Raw genomic sequence first — 20,498 nt, forward strand, 5'->3', positions numbered from 1 at the left:
GGGCGGGGCGCGGGCAGGGGGCGCGGGAGCCGGCCGGGGACGGGCGGGGCGGCCGCGGTGGCCGTCGCCTCACTTCCGGGAGCGCCTGGGCGCCGCGCCCGCCTCCAGCGTGCTGCGCAGCCTGCCGGCCGGCCCCGCACCTCGCAGCCGCACCTCGCCCCCGGCGAGCGCGCAGCCAGGCCGGAGTCCCCAGCGCGCGCGGCCCGGGCCGCTCCCTCCCGCCATGGGGGCGTCGGCGCGGCTGCTGCGCGCGGTGATCATGGGGGCGCCGGGCTCGGGCAAGGGCACCGTGTCGTCGCGCATCACCAAACACTTCGCGCTGAAGCACCTCTCCAGCGGGGACCTGCTCCGGGACAACATGCTCCGGGGCACAGGTGGGAGCCGGGGCCGGAGGGGTGGCGGGGCGCCGGCGCCCGGGCCGGGATTTGCGGGCGGGGATGCGGGTCTGGGGAAAGTGGGGCCCGGGGTGCGGGTTCCCGGATGCGGGACCAGGGATGCGGAGGCGGGATGCCGCTCCCGCCGCCCAGGGGAGAGATCTTAGGCAGCTGAGCAATTGCGCCCCGAATGCTCCAGGCTCCGGGGCAGCTTTGGGCGGGTCTTTGGGGGAAAAGACTAGAGAGTTAGGACGAGTTCGAAGTTCAGAGTTTAGAGTAAACTGCTGGGCGTCGTTTGAGAGGCACGTCCCGGTCCAGTCGCTCTGCTCCCTGAGGATCTGTGGCCTGTTCTCCACCTGCCCTTTCACCTGGAGAGCTCAAGTTTGACCTGAAGGGTTTGCGCTTCCTATTGCTTTGTTTAAACGCTGGGATTTTCTGGATCCACCCATTCTGCCATAATCTGAAGGCTGGCTATTATTTGTGCTCGCTGCAATCACAAAATTGGCTTAGAACTTTGATACCCCAGAGATTTCTTAGACAGGAAAACTATTCTTGTGCATAGTTATCTGAAAGACCGTTTTGTTTCTTTTCTTTCTTTCTTTCTTTTTTTTTTTTTTTTTTTAAGATTTTATTTATTTACTTGAGAGAGAGCGAGCACGAAAGGGGACACGAGCAGGGAGCCCGATGCGGGACTCGATCCTGTGACTCCAGGATCTTGACCTGAGCTAAAGGTCGCTCTCAACCAGCTGAGCCACCCAGGCCCCTGACTGTTTAGTTTCTCGTGCCAAATAAATTCTTAAAACTCAGCACCAAATCCAGTCAACAAACTCTATACTTTACAGTGGATGAATTTTATGTTAAGCAAATTATATGTTGAGAAAGCTGTTTTTATTTTTTTTAAATTTTTTCTAATAATGATTTTAAAAATATGTTTTTAAAGTAATTCTTACACCCAGCGTGGGGCTTGAACTCACAACAGGGAGATCTGAGATCAAGAGTCTCACACTTACCGTCTGAGCCAACCAAGGCCCCAAAAAAGCTGTTTTTAAGAAGTCAACAGTAAGATGAGGCATTTTTCCTCAAAGGTGTTGACCTTTATTTTCCAAAACGGAACTCATTTTGAACCTCATTCTGAAAAATTTTTGAAGTATTGCCTGGACAAGTTGAAAAAAGGATTGGACAAAGGACAGAAGTACTTGAAATGAAAAGGAAAGCCCTCTCTGGTTCCCTGCCTCAGTCCAGTTCTTCACAGGGGAACAGGACGTTGTGTTTCCTTTTAGAAATGTATATTTGTGTACAAACACACACGTATCTCGCCCTTATTTTATGCAGTATGCAATCACACTGTGTATGTATTCTGCACCAGCATATTTTCACTTTGTATCTAGGATATTTTTCCACATCAGAACATAAAAATCCTTTGCATCCTGTTCATGGTTGTATAGGCATCTGTTTGCTGAATCTAGATCATTTCTAGGTGGAGTTTTTGTCTGTTTTAAAATACAAGCGAGAAAAAGAACGACCTCAGTGGTTTTAGTTTGTCTCTTGGAGTTCTTTCAATCCACACGGCACAGAGTCTAGCAAATGACTGCTTTTATTTTTCTCTTCTAACATTGATCTTTTAAGAAACATACAGTGTATACTGTCTTCTGTGATCAGTTAACACTTCTTCAGAAGGTTAAATTGTTTGGCCTGCTTGCTAAATGTTCTTGATGCAACATTCTTAAGTAGTTTGGTAACAGTAAACAGCCTCCAACCCGGCACCTGGTGGGGGTAAGTTTATGCAAAGTGGGAAGGCTTAAAGAATGCCTAAGAGGTTCTCTGAAAAATAACAGAGCAGTGAGGTATCACTGTGTGATTAAAGAACACTTTTTTTTTTTTTAAGATTTTATTTATTTATTTGACAGAGAGAGATCACAAGTAGGCAGAGCAGCAGGCAGAGAGAGAGCGCGGGAAGCAGGCTCCCTGCTGAGCAGAGAGCCCGATGTGGGGCTTGATCCCAGGACCCTGAGATCAGGACCTGCACCGGAGCCAGAGGCTTAACCCACTGAGCCCCCCAGGCGCCCCTAAAGAACACTTTTAGCAGGAAGTTAAAGTTCCATTGCTTTGTGAAAACATAAAGCTTTTTCTTCTTAATTTTATTTTTTCAGTGTTCCAAGATTTATTGTTTATGCACCACACCCAGTGCTCCACGCGATACCTGCCCTCCTTAATACCCACCTCCAGGCTCACCCAAGCATTTTTAAAAAATTAAATTGAAAGCCAATGATGTGAACTTCTTTCAAAATTAAGAAACAATGCCCTGTTTATCCTTAATATCCGCAGACAGGCCCACTATTCTCTTTCTGACTCCCAAGTGGAGAAAGGGAGGCTGGAGGGACTGGAGGGGAGCATCCCTTGGTAAGAAGTCCAGCTCGCCTCAGCCTCAGGTGCCTGCTCCTTCTTTAAAAGGTTTTTAAAAACAGCAGTTCTTTAACAAAGAAAACAAAGTAGAGTTTGGGGAGATATCAGAAGATTGTTATTACAGATGTTCTGTATCTCAGGACTAAGAATATATTCTCAATAAATATTTTTCTCTTCTAACATTTTTCTCTTCTTGTTTTTTGTTGTTGTTGTTGTTCTTTTGTTCTTTTGTTCTGTTTTGTTTTTTAGTGGAACTGGATATTTCCCACAGGATCAGAGCCGAAAAAGCATTGTAGTCTTTTATTAAAAAATACTGTTTCATGTTTTTTGATACTAAAAGTAAAGTATACTTATTATAAAGGTAGAAAAACATGTGAGAATTAAAATCCTCATAATTCCACCACTGGGAGACAATAACAATTAACCCTTTAGTGCCTTAGATGCTTTTTTCTCTGTTGCATTTGTATGTATTTTCAAAATTGTTGCATTCTAAATGATTGCTCATATACCTTTTTTGTCACTTACTGTGAGCATGGCCACACGCCATGAGGCAGTCATAAAAATGATATTTAATTTTTTTATTTATATATTTTTTTAAGATTTTATTTATTTATTTGACAGAGAGAGCAAGCATTGGCACAAGCGGGGGTAAGGCACAGGCAGAGGGAGATGGAGAAGCAGATTTCCCGCTGAGCAGGGAGCCCGATGTGGGGCTCGATCCCAGAACCCCGGGATCGTGACCTGACCCGAAGGCAGAAGCTTCACTGACTGAGTCACCCAGGGGCCCCAAAAATGATACTTAATTTTAACGTTTTCCCGTCATTGGACATTTATGTTGTTAACCATTCTTTGCTATAATAAATACTGTTATGACCATCTTTATTCATCAACACTTGGCAGCATCCCTGCTTACTTCCTTCCAATATGAAATCCTGAGCGTGGCATTTCTGTAAACGTGGTCCTGTCAAATAGGGTTGAAGAAGGAGGGCACTAGCTTACTCTCCAGCCTCTATTTCATGACGGTGCTGTGTTTTATAACCTAGAGCTGTATTTTAGAGCTAAAGTTTAAAAATCAATCCAGAGGATGTGACAAGAACACTGGATACGCGAGGCCACCTGTTGGCAGGACCAGACGTGGAGTCATGGTGACGGGCACGAACCCAGAGTCAAGAGGCTGGAGCCTGACTCTTAAGACGTTAGGCCAGCCCGCTGATTTAAAGATGAGCAACTGAGTGCAGGAGGGGTTGAAGAACTCGCTCATTTGTAAACAGCAGTTACCTGGAGACAGGGGTGAACACTCAGGTCCCCTCGAGCACCAGTTAGACACTTTGCTGATGCAGTGTTGACGGTCGGGAGATCATTTTTGATGGGGACAGTTGTTTAATCTCTTTATTTCAAAGGCTATTTGAAAAGCAGTGAACACACCAAGCCTTCATTTTATGAACATCAGAATTTGTGAATTTGAAAAGCTCGGTCGCTTTTGGACTGGTAATGGTCTGGCTGTGGCAGAAATCGTGAGGTTGCTGTGGGATTGCCCAAAGTTTGAGAAACTGCCTTGTGGTTTAGCGCCTCTCAGAGACGGAACCCTGCACTAGAGAGCTGATCTTTTCAAATGTCCTCTGTGCTCATCTGTACGTTGGGGAAGTTGAACTCAGTAGATGATAGTCAAAGTCTCTGTCAGCTCCCGGGATTCCCTAATAAAACTTGTGCAAGCATAGGCACCCCTAATGGTTTTGACAGTAGGGTCAATTATTTTTGTAGAGGCAAAAAACCCCAAAAGCCTAATTTATAAGAGGCAGTATATTTACATGGTTTGGAATTCCAAAAAATTTAAAAGAGCATTTAGTGAAAAAATCCTTCTAGAGCTATTTCATGTGTATACAACCAAATGTTACCTGTTCTTTCCTGTTTTTCTCTTACATAAATGACAGCAAACTGTCATATGTATTGTTCCTTTCATAATAGCGCTTTTTGTAAGGATTGCCTCATTTTTAATAGGTTCATTGAGATCTAATTCATATACCATCTATTTTACCCATTTGAAGTTTACAATTTATTGGACTTTAATATATGCCCAGAGTTGTGGAACCATTACAACGGTCAATTTTAGAGCATTTTCATTACCCCCTAAAGAAACCTCATACCCGTTAGTAGTCACTCCTGTCTCCCCTCCACTCCCCAATCTGAGCCCCTGGCAACCCCAATCTACTTTCTGCCTCTATTGATTTGCTTCTTCTGAACATTTCAGACAAATGGACTCATGCAGTATGTGGTCTTTTGTGTCTGCTTCTTTTCACTTAGCTTGACATTTTCAAGGTTCACCCGTGTTGTAGTGTGTATTGGTTCTCCATCCATTTTATTGCTGAGTAGTATTTCATCAAATAGATGTAGCAGATTTTATTTATCCATTCATGAGTTGGTGGACTTGTTTTCAAGTTCATACACTTTGTAACATATATCAGTACTTCATTTCTTTGTATGGCAGAGTGGTATAATTTTGTCTAGATACTTCACATTTTATTTGTACATTCCTCACTTGGCGGACATTTGAGTTTCCACTTTTTGGCTCTTGTGTACAAGTTTTTGTGTACATGTCTTTTAATTTGTCTTGGATGTGAGTGTGTGTGTGTGTGTGTGTGTGTGTGTGTGTTCGTACACCTTGGCATAACATGCAGTTGCTAGGTAAGGTGGTAACTCTTTTTAACATTTTTGAAAACTGCCACAGTATTTTTCCAATTTGGCTACATCGTTGAAAACCCCACCAGCAATAGAGAGGAGTTTCCATTTCTTAACATTCTTGCCTATTCTTGTTATTATCTGTCTCTTTGATTATAGTCATCCTGGTGAGTGTGAAATGGTATCTCATTGTGGTTTCCATTTGTATTTCCTTAATGACTAGTCAGGTTGAGCATCTTTCCATGGGCTTATTGGCCTTAGGTATATCTGCATTTTGCATTCAGATCCTTTGCCCGTTTTTAAAAATGGGTTTTTATTGTGTAAGGGTTATGTCTTTTATTGTTGTAAGAATTCTTATCTAAAGAATATCTCTAGGGACGCCTGGGTGGCTCAGTTGGTTAAGCAGTTGCCTTCGGCTCAGGTCATGATCCCAGCGTCCTGGGATCAAGTCCCACATCGGGCTCCTTGCTCTGCAGGGAGCCTGCTTCTCCCTCTGCCTCTGCCTGCCATTCTGTCTGCCTGTGCTCGCTCGCTCTCCCTCTCTCTCTCTGATAAATAAATAAAAAAATCTTTAAAAAAAAAAAAAAGAATATCTCTAAATATAAGTTCCTTATCAGATAAAGAATAAATAAAGTAAATAAAAGTAAATAAAGAATTTACTTCCATTCAGTGGATTGTCTTTTCACTTTTGTGGTGTTCTTTGTGTTTTTTGTTTTGTTTTGTTTTGTTTTTATTAACATATAATGTATCATTTGCCCCAGGGTTACAGGTCTGTGACTCGTCAGGCTGACACACTTCACAGCACTCACCATTCACATGTTCTTTGTGGTTTTTAATTTTTTTTAATTTTTTTTTTTTAGGATTTTATTTATTTATTTGACAAATCACAAGTAGGCAGAGAGGCAGGCAGAGAGAGAGGGGGAAGCAGGCTCCCTGCTGAGGAGAGAGCCCGATGCAGGGCTCGATCCCAGAACCCTGAGATCATGATCTGAGCCGAAGGCAGAGGCTTAACCCACTGAGCCACCCAGGCGCCCCTGTGGTTTTTAATTTTAATGAATGCAGTTCATCTATTTTTTCTTTTGTTGATTGTGCTTTTGGCCTCATGTCTAAGAAAACATTGCCTGATGAATAGTCATGAGGATTTATGCCTATGTTCTCTTTTAAGAGTTTTGTAGTTTTAGCTCTTACCCTAAGATCTGTGATTGATATTAATTTTTACATACAGTGTGAGGTTGAGGTCCAGCTTTATTCTCTCTTGTCTGGATATCCAGCTGTCCCAGCACTACTTGTTGAAAAGAGTATTCTTTCCCCTACTGAATTGTCTTGGTATCCTCGTTGAAAACCAGTTGATGGTAAATGTAAGGGGTTGTTTCTGGAGTTTTAATTCTGTTCATTAATCTGTACATCTACTGTTCTCCCAGTACTGCACATTATTGATTGATGTTTTGAAATCCAAAGCATGTGTCCTCCAACTTTGTTCTTTTTCAAGATTGTTTCAGCTGTTCTGGGTCCCCTGCTTTTTCATACGACTTTTAGGATCAGTTTCTCAGTTTCTGCAAAGACACCAGCTGGGATTTTGATAGGATTGCTTTAAATCTGTTAGTAATTTTTGGAGACTATTTCCATCTTATTATTTATTTAACTATTTTATTTATTTATTTGTCTGAGAGAGAGAGAGAGAGGGAGAGCGCACAAGCAGGGAGAGCAGCAGGCAGAGGCAGAGGGAGAAGCACACTCCCCACTGAGCAAGGAACCTAATGCAGGGACTAGATCCCAGGACCCTGGGATCAATCAGAACCTGAGCTGAACGCAGGTGCTTAACTGACTGAGCCACCCAGGTGTCCCAAAACTACTTCCATCTTTTTTTTTTTTTTTTTAAGATTTATTTATTTGACGGAGATCACAAGTGAGCAGAGAGGCAGGCAGAGAGAGCAGGGGAAGCAGGCTCCCTAATGAGCAGCGATTCCAGGACCCCGAGATCATGACCTGAGCTGAAGGCACAGGCTTTAACCCACTGAGCCACCCAGGCACCCTGACTACTTCCATCTTAATATTAACTTTTCTAATACATGAATATGAGGTGTTTCTCCATGTAGTTAGGTCTTTAATTTCTTTCAACAATGTTGGAGTTTTCAGATGGCCCATTTTACACTTCTTTTTAAAAATATATTGCTAAGATTTTTATTTTTATATTCTGATGTAATTGTGAATGGAATTGTTTTCTTAATTTTATTTTTCAGACCGTTCAAGGCTAAATTTTTTGTATATTGATCTTGTGTCCTAAAACTTTGCTGAACTCATGAGTTCTAGCAGTTCTTTTAGTGCGTTAGGATTTTCTGTACAGAAGATCATCTCTTCTGCAAATAGGGATAGTTTCACTTCTTCGTTTCTGGATGTCTTTAATTTCTTTTTCTGGACTAAGGGCCCTGGCAAGAATCTCTGATACAATGTTGAGCAGAAGTGGCAAGATCAGATGATCTTTTCTTAATGCTTTTCTTATACTGATGAAATTCAGAACTTTAAAAATAAGCCCCATCCTCTCAATCCCTTTGATGTCATTAGTTGAGGGCTTACACGAGGGCTGGGCCTAAAGAGTGAGAGGTGAGCAAAGGGGCCGATCCCCATTTTAGGGACTCAGCCCCGAAGCAGTGCAAGTTTTTACATTTTTTCCCCCAAACACTGGTGATGAGGCTGACCTCTGCTTCCCCAGAGCAGTGGTCAGAGCCTGGTCAAAGCAACAGAGAGGTGCTCCCATACTAAGTGTGTGTCCCTTTACAGTGGGGTATTGTATTGAAAGGTTCCTGAGTGCTGTCCCAGGAACCAGGCCCTCTTCCTGATTCAGACTTTGACCCCTGGCCACACGCCTGTCAATTCCAGGCAGTTAATGTGCTTAGTGAAAACCCAAAGTTTCATGCATATGACAATTTAGTATCTGTTCTGAAGTCAGTGTGGCAGTTTATACCAAGAATTATGGAAACAGTCATATACTTTGACCTTTTAATCTGACTCCTAAGAAGTTATCCATCAGAAATAATTCAAAAAACATGGGGCGCCTGGGTGGCTCAGTGGGTTAAGCCTCTGCCTTCGGTTCAGGTCATGATCTCAGGGTCCCGGGATTAAGCCCCGCATGTGGCTCTCTGCTCAGCAGGGAGCCTGCTTCCTCCTCTCTCTCTCTCTGCCCGCCTCTCCCCCTACTTGAAACCTCTATCAAATAAATAAATAAAATCTTAAAAAAAAAAAATTCAAAAAACAGAAAAAAGAAGAAAGGGTGTTAAGATCTTCAAAAGTAGCAGTAGTAGGGCAAAACCAAGACCAATTTAGATAATTTAAATGTCCAACAGTCCCGCTGTGATAATGTTTTATATATCAAACTTGGGTATATGTTGATGGAGTGTTATATAGTTAACCAAAAATGACTATATAAAATCACTGAAAAATATTTACAAAATAATGCTAAATGAAAAAGGACATAAAACTATACATACACCAGGAGCGCCAGGCTGGCTCAGTTGGTAGACGTGCAACTTTTGACCTTGGGGTCGTGCGTTCAAGCCCCACATTGGGTGTGGAGCTTACTTAAAACAACAACAACAACCCTATATACACATAGATTACAATAGTATCACAATTCCTAATGAATACAGTTTAAATAGTTTGGTGAAAACTGATGAATAAATCAAAATATTGTTGGGTAAGAATGACATCAGATTGTGGGTAATACTTTTAAACTGTCCATTAAGTCTTTTCCAGGGCATTCAGTAAAACGTACTATGAACACAGTGCTAATCTGGCCAAAAACTGAATTATGTGACATCTGCGTCTGTCTTAGAGGATTAGAAGAATCTCTACAGTAACATGATAGCCGGCACTTACACTGAGCCACTTATAAATAATGACTATTTCAGGTCCTTACTTGAAAAGAAAATAATTTCTAGTATCCTGTACATTTTTTTCTGATTAGAAAATTTACCAAAATACAGAATAGTGCAGATAGATTAAAAAAATCACTTCTGTCACACAGAGGTGACGGCTGTTAACCCGGTGTCAGTAGCTTTCTATTATTTTTTCTGTCTCTACATTTGCATTTACATATTTTTATAAATTGGGAATTTGAAATAGGTATAGATCGTTTCGTAACTTCTGTTTTTATCATAAAAGTTGACAATGCACGTTTTTGTATGATGGTGCTGTCCGGAGGTCCTCTCCAGGCCGGTGGTTTGCTAGGGGCCTGGAATGGGGTGAGACGAGTACGCTTGCTGATAGTGTTTCCCTCCCTCTTCTGCTGTAGAAATTGGTGTGTTAGCCAAGACGTTCATTGACCAAGGGAAGCTCATCCCAGATGATGTCATGACTCGGCTGGCACTTCATGAGCTGAAGAGACTCGCACAGCACAGCTGGCTGTTGGATGGTAAGTGGTGTCAGAGCATTTCAGCCGGCGGGATGATGTGTGTGGGCAGAGCAAGGGCATCTCGTGGCTACAGACACACATCTGGTGGCTGGGGGGCCTGAGTGCCACCATTCACCACCCTGAAGCCTCAGGCCAGTCGCCTTCTCTGGGCCTGCTTCTTCCTCTGAAGCAAAAGGCAGCGGTGAACCGCAGGATTTCTACACTCCCTCCAGCTGTGACTTGTTCCTTCCCCCTCCTCGGAGTATATTTTATGAGGAGGGAGAAGGAAGGGTGGAAAGTAATTTGCAGTAAGCTGTAAACTTTCCCCAGCCAGAGCTGTGGTGGGATCCTTTAGGAGAGGTTGATTTTTAGTTTTTGGAGAGCGAGGTATTTATTTTAAGGAATTGGCTCACAGGATGGTGGAGGCTGACAGATCCCGAGATCTTCAGGACGAGTGTGCAAGCCAGAGGCCCAGAAAACTGCTGGGTGGTCAGTCAGGCTCCAGTCTGAAGGCCAGCGGGCTTGAGACCTAGGCGGAACTGGCTTCCATTTGAATCTGAAGTGGGAAAAGCCTCAGACTTTTGAGTATCTCAGCTCAGGGCAGTCAGGCAGAGGAACTGCCCCTTACGGGGGGAGGGTCACCCCTTCTGGTCTGTCCAGGCCTTCCCCGGATTAGGGGAGGCCCACCCACATCAGGGAGAACAATCTGCTTCACTCAGTCTCCTGATTTATTTTATTTTATTTTATTTTAAATTTTATTTATTTATTTGACAGAGAGAGAGATCACAAGTAGACGGAGAGAGAGGCAGGCAGAGAGAGAGAGAGAGAGGGAAGCAGGCTCCCTGCTGAGCAGAGAGCCCGATGCGGGACTCGATCCCAGGACCCTGAGATCATGACCTGAGCCGAAGGCAGCGGCTTAACCCACTGAGCCACCCAGGCACCCCTCAGTCTCCTGATTTAAATGTCACTCTCACCTAAAAACAGCCTCACGGACAGACCCCAAATAATGTCTGACCAGTATCCAGGCATCCCACGGGTCCAGTCAAGTCGACGCATAAAATTAACCACCATCACAGCTGCCCTACAGCTCTGATCTGCCTGCCCCGTATTCCTGCTTTTTTTCGGATTGTTCATCATTCATTAATCCTCTTCCTTCTCCCCCCTCTCAACCTTCCTTTCTTCTTCTTCTTCTCCTTCTTTCTTCTCCTTTCTTCTCCTTCTTCTCCTCCTTCTTCTTCTATTTGTAAAGGTTTTCCAAGGACACTTCCACAGGCAGAAGCCCTGGATAGAGCTTATCAGATAGACACAGTGATTAATCTGAACGTGCCCTTTGAGGTCATTAAGCAGCGTCTCACCGCGCGCTGGATTCATCCAGCCAGCGGCCGCGTCTACAACATCGAATTCAACCCTCCCAAAGCTGTGGTGAGTCACTGTGTTGGCACAGACGGCCTCCGACTCCTCTTGCCCTCGCAGACGTGTTAGGACATCTGCTCCAGGGGGAATGTTCTCAGGTCACGTGGTGCGGTGGACCAGTCCAGGGCGCTCAGCTTGTTGGTCCTGGAATCCGCGGGAACAATGGGGGTTTGTTACTCATTGGGAAGCATTTACGGACTTCCTACTCCCTGCCGGGAAGTGTGCTGGGAGTTGGGGTGAGAAGGATTAGTGACAGCTGTGGCTCATTTAGGGGTTACAGTTGGGATTCCCAGGCTCCGCTGAGTCATCTTGTATACATCTGAGATTATTGAGAGGCTGCTTTTAGGAAACCTTTTAACTCTGAGCACCGATACCGGCAAAGACTTAGGCTCTCAGGGCTCTGCGTCATGATGGTCTGTGTTTGGATTTGGTTCTGTTTACTTAGAAGCACACTTGTGTGCTTGGTGCCTGCAGAGGGTTGTCTAAAAACATGCTTCGAAGATGAGACGTTTGATCCCAGCCTCTTGTAACTCCTGTTTAGGGCGTTGATGACCTGACTGGGGAGCCTCTCATTCAGCGTGACGATGACAAGCCAGAGACCGTTGTCAAGAGACTGAAGGCTTATGAAGTCCAAACTCAGCCGGTCCTGGAATATTACCAGTGAGTTTGTCGCTTTTCAGAGCTTCTCTTGCGTGATGAAGCACTAAGTTAGGTTTCGATTATCCGTGCTTTGAAGCTGAAATGCGAAACACCAGAAGATCCAATTCAAATTGGTTTAAACAGTATGGGAAGAGTATTAGCTTGTGTAACAGAGAATTCCAGAAGGTTGATGGGACTTCAGTCACCGCTAGGTTTGGTCAGAGTTTTGCCGTACTTGGAGCTTTGCATTGGCTGTGTCCTCGACTCCCTGCCCGGTTGCAGACGGCCGCCAGAACAGGCGGGGGCTGTTTTTCATGGGGGGGATGAGGGGTCAGCATTCCGCCAAGTGAGCAAAGCCCCACGCGTCATGAAGGTGGCACCGACACAAACCAGCCCCTGTGGGCGGGGAATGCCTTGTCCTGGCTGTTGTAGGCCTAGGTTACTGCCCGTTCTGGAACCAGCTCCTGGTTGGGAGGGAATAGGCTGGTTGGTCACCCTCTGGAGTAGGGAGTCCCTCCAGAGTCTGCTGTTGGATAGAGGGAGGGCTGCTGCGGACGGTGGGGAGGCAAGTCGGCTAACGCCCGCCACCCGTGCCATTGGAGGTACAGAAGCCTCAAATGGCAGCCTAGCCTCACATCCTTTATTTGGCTAATAGTCTTTAGAACTTGTCTTTGAACACAATTTTGTCTGCTTGTTAGAGAATTTGTTTCCCACAACAAATAGGAAATGATGGTGAATAATTCTTTGGCTCAGTGCAGTCTGCCTGCTCAGTCTTGACCTCTGTTCATGGAGGAGTGACTGCATCCCCCTTTCCCTTCATAACATTCACTAACTGAACAGTGATTCCATGTCAAGACAGCCCAGTGCTGTGGCTGGAGCAGGTCTTGGCTCCTGACTGCCCAAGTTCAAATCCCAGTTCATTGTTGGTTAACTCGGTCTTAACCTCTTGCTTAACTGGGGGTAAGGATAGAGGGTCGGAAGAGTGTGTTCCTAGGAGTGACTCCTAGAACTGGGCCTGATGCAGAGTGAACGCTGTGTCACTGTTAGCCGCTACTGGTGGTGGTGTGATGAGTACACATGCCGTGACCTCTGAAGCCATCGTCTCCAAACTGTTCTAGAGTAGTACTTTCTGGACAGTGAAATTACAAGGGAGTTGGCAATTCGCTTTCTCCAGTGGCTGTTACTGTGCGTCTGTGGTTTCTGTAACGAGCTAGGCTCTGCAGGTGACGAGCTGTGTGTGTGGCCCTGGGCTCGGTCTTCATTCAACCTTTGTGCCACAGTTTTGTCACGTGTGAAGTCCAGAGCAGTATTAAACAGTTCCTCCTGTATAGGGCTGTAAAGGGGATTGAGAGAATCCACATAAAGGCTTACCACAGCCCCAGTACCAATAAATCACTCGGTGGTGGTTGCTGTTCTTATTTACTCTGCGGACATGGGTCCACACGGGTCAAGGCCAGGCCCCAGGAAATTCACCTCACGCCCCAGGGTGAGGCAGAGAGCTGGGTAAATCATAGTTTCCATACCATGGGCTATGTGCTTCTATCTGTCAGGAGCCTCATTCACACTAACCTCAGCAAAGGGGAATTAATTCTAACTACAAAGTCCAAAGGTAGACCCTGGGTCCAAGTGTTCAGAGGGCGTCCTCCGGCCTTGGTCACGGTCAGCTTCTTTTCCGTGTTGGCTTCAATCTCGGTTGGGCTGTCCCTGTGTGAGCCCCCCAGCATCCCAGCTTGTCTCTTACCACTTCAGCTACTGAGCAGAAAAGAGGGCCTGTTTGCCAGGAAGAGTTTGGAGTTGGTACCCATTCCCTCTGATCACGTCCATCCTGGAAGCTGGGGAGTGCGGAGAGTTCCACACAATCTCACGGATCAATTTTGGTGAAGGTGTTGTTTCTCAAACATGGTTTTGTTACCCACTCAAAAGGAATCAGAAGGGAGAGTGCGTTGTAGCTGGGCTGATCTGAACAGTGCAAGGCTATTCATAGAGGTTATCAACTCACACCAGCGGAAATGGGGGTTATTTCTCTCCAGGAGTGGGGAGGAGAGTTGGGAAGGCCACAGAGAGGAAGCGTTATGATCCGGGTCCCTATCTTAGGAGATACCCTAGGTTTTTTGTTTGTTTTTAAGATTTTATTTGAGAGAGAGAAAGAGCATGAGCAGGGGGAGGGAAGGGCAGAGGGAGAAGCAGACTCCCCCGTGAGCAGGGAGCCTGATGGCAGGACTCGATCCTAGGACTCTGGGATCATGACCTGAACTGAAGGCAGACACTTAACCGACTCAGCCACCCAGGCACCCCAGGAGAAACCCTAGTCTTTCCAGGCTTCCAGCTTTTGCTCCCTCTTGCCATGAACTTCTAAACTCCGGCATGTAGAGCTAAGGCTGGGCTTACCCAAAAACTGAAAAGTGGTATTTGCAACAATTTCGGTGGTAATCAGCATTGTTAGTTTAAAACATTTTAAGACATTTAGCATTTCAGCAGTGAGACAGAGTGATTAGGTCTGTGCTAACAAAGAGCACGAGGTTGTTACTCTTACGGGGACCTGTAGGTGAGACTGGTTTTATTACAGAGAAATGAAAATGACAGATGTCCATCCAGGGACAGCTTTCAGATCGGATAGGTTCCTGCACTTGTGCCCTCAGTAATGTACTCACTTGTGACTTTGCACTTCTATTTTAAACACTATATTCAAAAGAAACAAAAATAGGGTTTGGGTTTTTTGGTTTGGGGTTTTTTTTTTTTTTTGTAATTTGAGTAATACGTTAGCAAATTGTTTAGCAAAATAAATTCTCCTGATAAGGAACATATTTAGAGGGAGAGGAAAGATCCCAGGTCCACATATACAGCAGAAGCCCTATAAATACATCGCATAGTCACCCTGCGATCTGTTTTGTTTTCAGTGCATATCAAAGTTCTCAAAAATGACAGCTTCTTGTGATTTCATGCTCTCAACTTGCTCAAATGCTCTGTCAGTCTGGGTGAGACGCCACTTGTTTAAGATCTGCTCCTGGCTGACTGGCGCCATCCATGGGTCCATGTTAAATCAGTATCACCCGCAGACCCCTTTCCTTCAGTTGTAGTGTCGTCCGATGACATGAAGTAAAGATCTCCCCCCACCCCCACCCCCATTTGGAATATAGCCTCAAATGGACTCTTACTCAGTTTGGGTATGCCATTCCAGACATTCTCAGGGTTCACGGTCTCCTCCATGCCATTTGAAAGGTTCAAAACCCTTGTGCCTCCTTCAGGCATTTCCAGAGTCTCACACTTAGACCATGTGTTTCTTAGACTTGACCACACAACACATCTGGATCCAACAGTAAATCCTTTCAGGGTGTAGGTTTTCTCGGTTTGAGCTGAGACGTGATCTTGTGAAGCATTATGGTGCTTCCTTCCAGCTCGGGATTGTTCTTCAGAGAACAAAGTCAGTGATGAAATGGCATCTCTTTTTATTCTCTATAAATTCTTCTTTATATAGATTCATTTCACAGGTCCTTCCCGCATAGATGCAGTGGTGACCTATGGGCAAGCTGTGCTGGCCCTTGGAACATTCCACACGACGACTTCCTCGTGGCTTGAGGATCACTGTTAAGTGACTCTTAACAGAAGATGATGATGTGAGGGGCGCCTCGCTGGCTCAGTGGGTGGAGCATACACGACTCTTGATCTCAAGGTCCTGAGTTCAAACCCCACACAGCGGGTGGGAGAGGAGAGTTTTTTTAAAAAATGATAATGTGGATTTAGGGGTCTAGTAAGCACAGTCTGTGATCAGTAGAGAAGGGCATTGGCTTGCAATGGTAAACCTAGATTTTAGTTTCACTTGTGTCCTGTGGCTTATGGAAATGGTCAGTTGCAAAATAGGACCGCTTATTGAGTGTGTGCTCAGTGTTTTAAATATAATAGCTCACGTAATCCTTTCTAAAGCTCAGATTCCTTATTTCACTGACAACACTGTATATTTGAAAGTAAAGTAACAGCCCGGATCTCCAAGCTGGTAGTAGGCTTCCAAACACGGGGCCCTAGGCTTTGTCTGCTTACCCACTTGCAAGACCACTTCCTAATGCTTGATTATGCTTCCTGCTTTTCGCTTAGCTTTATTTTTTTCCTCTTTTGAATTTTGAGGGAAATGGCAATAAAAACTGTTTTTATGGTGTCTCCTATTGTGTTTCTCCATTTTTCCCCAAGGCAGACTGGTATGTGTTGCTGCCACACCAGCTGTCAATGTCTCTACCCCTGGGGGTAAGGTGGTGAGCAGAATCAGAATCCCAGGGCTGCTTTTCAGAACACACTCTCCCTCCAGAGGTTCTGGCATTCCTCCTCCTGCTTGCCATCCTCCCCCAACTCACACACAGTGTCTTTAAGTGTGTCCAAGAGCACCCGAGGAACTCTGGTTTCTTTCCACAAACAGAATCAGTCTTTGCTCTGCAAACTTTCACTTGATTTTCAGAGGCTTCCCTGAGGACAAAAGCATTCCTCTATGATACCTTATAAAATTTGGAGAGATTAATTAAGAGACTAATTAATTAAGACTTAATTTTAAGTAACTCCCACTGTTGGGGTGTCTGGGTGACTCAGTTAAGCGTTTGACTCTCGGTTTTGGCTCAGGTCATGATCCCAGGGTCCTGGGATGGAGCTCTGCGTCGGGCTCCCTGCTCAGCAGAGCTTGCTTCTCCCTCTCCCTCTGCCTGAGGCTCTGCTTACTTGTGCTCTCTGTCAAATAAATAAGATCTTTAAAAAAATAAATAAAAATAAAAATTAGCACTCTTTGAAAAAAATTAAAATAGAAAAGTATGGGTTTATGACAAGTATATAATACAATGCTGCTTAGGGGCCTGGCTTTTTTAGCAGTAACACCTTCAAATTTTTTGTTTTGTTTCTGACATTTTTGCCTTGTCTGTCTAGTTAAACATTTGACTAATACTCTGTTTGATTTTGGAAGTATTCTAATATGACCCAAGATTTGAGTAGTTTCTCCAGGGGTTGGGGGGATCACTTTGAAAGAGCTCATCAGACAAAGACCTGGTTTTGTTTGTTTTTGTGTTTTGTTTTGTTTTGTTTTGTTTTGTTTCTTGTCATCTTTAGGAAAAAGGGAGTGTTGGAAACCTTCTCTGGAACAGAAACTGACAAGATCTGGCCCTATGTTTATGCTTTCCTACAAACAAAAGTTCCACAGATGAACCAGAAAGCATCAGTTACTCCATGAGGAAAAGTTCACATGACCAGTAAAACGAGCAGGGATTCCTCGCCTGTGCATTTAGAAGCTCCTTGTTCTGAGTCTGGCATGTATGAATTCTTTGACAATTATACTAGTTTCACTTCCACTGATTTTATTCTGGAAACTAAGGATGTGTCAAATGAGTCTAATACTAAGATTCTTCTTTTGGTCTAGTGTGTTTTACCCAGATAACTTCTATCGGCGTGCAATTAAAAAAAGCATCAGATGTCTTAACTTTGGAAAAATCTTCTAGAGGATAATTAAAAGAGCAATTGGTAGTAGTGTAACTTTTGTTCAGAAAAGTGGTTAATAAAATTTTTCTTATTTTTCTGGAAAAGCTAAAAAAAATTTTCATGTCACTTGGTAAAGCGTCTTATTAGAGAAATGTGTATAGGCTGATGCCAAAAACCCAGCATTGTTAGCACTGTGGTACATGGTTTTGTGAGACACTGTGTCTTTCAAATTCTAGAAAAACAACTAGATATGCAGATTAGCTTCAGGATCCAAATTCACTGCTGCCTTTACACTAAGAAACTTATAAGCTTGGCCATATATACTGTATTTTTTGTGTTGTTAAACCTTCAGTTTACTCAGAATTTTCAGTCTGCTATAAAATTATATTACATCAGCATATAGGAAAATTCTCAGGTTAAGAAATATGTGCTTTGGGATCTACTTGCCCGTTTCTCTTTTTGATCACTGTGTAAGATCTCATGAGTGATGAGTAACAAAGTACGAAAAGAAAAGAAAACCCATGGTCCTAAGTAAAGTAAGCATTCTTGGTCCTCAGAAGTAGAATCAGGTACGCCTGGGGAGAATTCCCTTGACACATAACAACCAATTAGTAAACAATCAGAAGTAGTAAACTAATCAAATTAGTAGCAGTTAAAAGGATTTACTAATCCCCTTGCTGATCAAAGCAGTGGACACCTGCTGGTGTCCCCACCACCTCAACTTCCGGCAGGGAGAGACCTCTGCCTGTGTGGTACCGTAGGTAGCCATTTAAAAGTGAAGATGATTTGCTCTCTTAGTGGGGCAACAAGGATGCAGGCTTCTGTCCTGTGGCTTGGTAAGAAGAGTGGGGCAAGAAGTGGAGGAGAAACGCAACTACATCTTCACTGGCCTATTTCCTCTTCCTTTCCTTGGTGCTAAATCCAGCACAACAAGTCCTCGTACAAACTGTTAATAGTGGCCTTTGAACGTCCGGCCCACGATATCCCGGGCACTTAAAATGAAATGCCAGCAAGTGGTTATGTATTTTGTGGGGGAAAAGCTTTTTTTTTTTATTTTTAAAAAATTTAATGTTGATCTTTCAGAAAGGACCAAGCCTTTAAAAAAGGATTATAGGACACATTTAATTCTTTACAAAACTTTCTGTAATGCCTTACTTGAATGTTAATGTGCTTTCTAAAACTGTTGTCAACTAGTAAGCTCATGAATTATTACTGGGTTACCAGGCATACATGAACATTAATATACTACAATAAAACTACCCTTGAGAATTGTGGGTGTTACTCTGCCTCCATTATTCTACAGGGCCCATTCCATCCCAGCCTCTGTTCTAATGCCATGATGTCTCCCTGACTTCTGAACTGGTGACTGCTCTCTACTAACTGTCGTACAGCAGCACACAGGCTGGTTTCATTCAAAGCTGTTATCTCCTGCTATAAGATTGCCGGCACACTGGCCTTAACACACACAGATCTGAAAATCAACAAGAGGGGTAGAAGAACATGGCTTTGAAAATTAAAGACTTCATCCCTGTGACCGTTTCCTCCCTACCCCCAAAACACGTCACCCAAAGTTATGCACATACACCTATTACTTTGGGTAATGCCTGCACTATTTTTTCCTTTATTAAAGCAAATGAAAACTTGTTTTATGCTTGACTGAGCTGTTCTCAGAGCATTCTGATGAAGGCTGTCATTGCTGGGGGCTCATCCGGCTCAATGCCATCGTGATTTAGGCGCCACTTGGAAATCTGCTAGAGCTGAATGCCGTGGCTCGGCAGAGCCACCATCCTGGAAGGCTAAGGACAGTTCCTTAACCGTTTCCTACTTTCCAGAACACCACAGTTACTTTGGTGCACTATGCATAAACAGAAGGTGCTGTGGGAAATGCAAACTAGCAGAACCATCCACAATTTTTCTTAATTTCGTTTGAAATAGATAAGATGCTCAAGTTTCTGAGCCCCAGCCCACAGCTACTTCTCCCCCAGGTACTCACAATGGCGCACCCAGCAAACTATTTTGGACACTCCATAGTTTGTGACAAAACTTACCTGTTAACAACAAATCATGGTAATTATAGACCGAAGGTTAAATTGCTGCAATACCTGCAACCAACAGCAAAAACCAATTTGTGTTTTAAAACATGTTTAAAACATGTTAAGTTGTAGGGCACCTGGGTGGCTCAGTTGGTTGAGCGGCTGCCTTCGGCTCAGGTCATGAGCGGCCTTCGGCTCCTGGGACCGAGCCCCGCGTTGGGCTCCCTGCTCAGCAGAAAGCCTGCTTCTCCCTCTCCTGCCTGCCGCTCTGTCTACTTGTGCTGTCAAGTAAATAAATAAAATCTTTCAAAACAAAACAAAACATGTAAGTTGTGTCTTCTCATCAACCAAAGAAATAGCTTTCTTAGTTTTGTGACTCAAGATTTTGATTTTGGAAGTTACTAGGGCGCCTGGGTGGCTCAGTGGGTTAGGCAGCTGCCTTCCGCTCAGGTCATGATCCCAGGTCCTGGGTTCGAGCCCTGCGTCGGGCTTTCTGCTCAGCAGGGAGCCTGCTTCCTCCTCTCTCTCTGCCTGCCTCTCTGCCTACTTGTGATTTCTCTCTGTCAAATAAATAAATAAAATCTTAAAAAAAAATTTTTAATACACAGTAAAAGCCAATATGCTTTGTAGAGTGCACACCCCACTCTGTTTGGTGTTTTGTTTGGTTTTTTAACTCACTAATAATCAACAGTTTTTCCATAGATCTAGCACTGAGTAAAGTTAAACTGTTAACGCCAAATTGCACTTTGGCAGAATCAAACTGATTAACAAATTGATTTACCAAAGTAAATCAACTTGGTGATGTTTCGTATTTTACCAAAGGACTCTTAAGTATTTGAAAAGAATCATGCTGTTTTAAGAAACCAAGGGAAAGATGCAAGAATTTTTTTTATCATTTTCATACTCAGAAAAAACTTCAAGTCTAATTCTTCAAGGCTTATGAGAATGGTTTTGACTTCATTATTAGATGCTAAGCAATTCATAATCAACATTTATTCATTTTTGTAACCATGCCCCCATCACCTTACGGAGTAAGCAAGCAAATACTTATTCCATGAGTCCATTTCTTGGAGACCTGCGAAATGGTACACAGTATCTATTAGAGACAGGAAATGGATGCAAAGGATT

At 44.0% G+C, this 20,498-nt stretch overlaps 1 protein-coding gene across 2 annotated transcripts; it reads left to right on the top strand.

Moving 5' to 3' along the window:
- Positions 1–132: 132 nt before the first annotated feature.
- Positions 133–18,608, top strand: LOC111153561 (adenylate kinase 3). 2 transcript variants are annotated; one of them, XM_022512657.1, is made up of 5 exons: positions 133–374; positions 9,742–9,861; positions 11,090–11,262; positions 11,795–11,913; positions 16,972–18,608. In XM_022512657.1, exons 1-5 carry the CDS (start codon positions 224–226, stop codon positions 17,090–17,092), a joined length of 684 nt encoding a protein of 227 aa, XP_022368365.1. In that variant the 5' UTR covers positions 133–223; the 3' UTR covers positions 17,093–18,608. The 2 variants fall into 2 exon arrangements, with proteins under 2 accessions (XP_022368365.1, XP_022368366.1); XM_022512658.1 differs by lacking the exon at positions 9,742–9,861.
- The last annotated feature ends 1,890 nt before the right edge of the window (positions 18,609–20,498 follow it).

Source organism: Enhydra lutris, unplaced genomic scaffold (genome assembly GCF_002288905.1).
Source record: "Enhydra lutris kenyoni isolate GAN:26980312 unplaced genomic scaffold, ASM228890v2 scaffoldscaffold33, whole genome shotgun sequence".
In the NCBI taxonomy this organism is placed as follows: domain Eukaryota; kingdom Metazoa; phylum Chordata; class Mammalia; order Carnivora; family Mustelidae; genus Enhydra; species Enhydra lutris.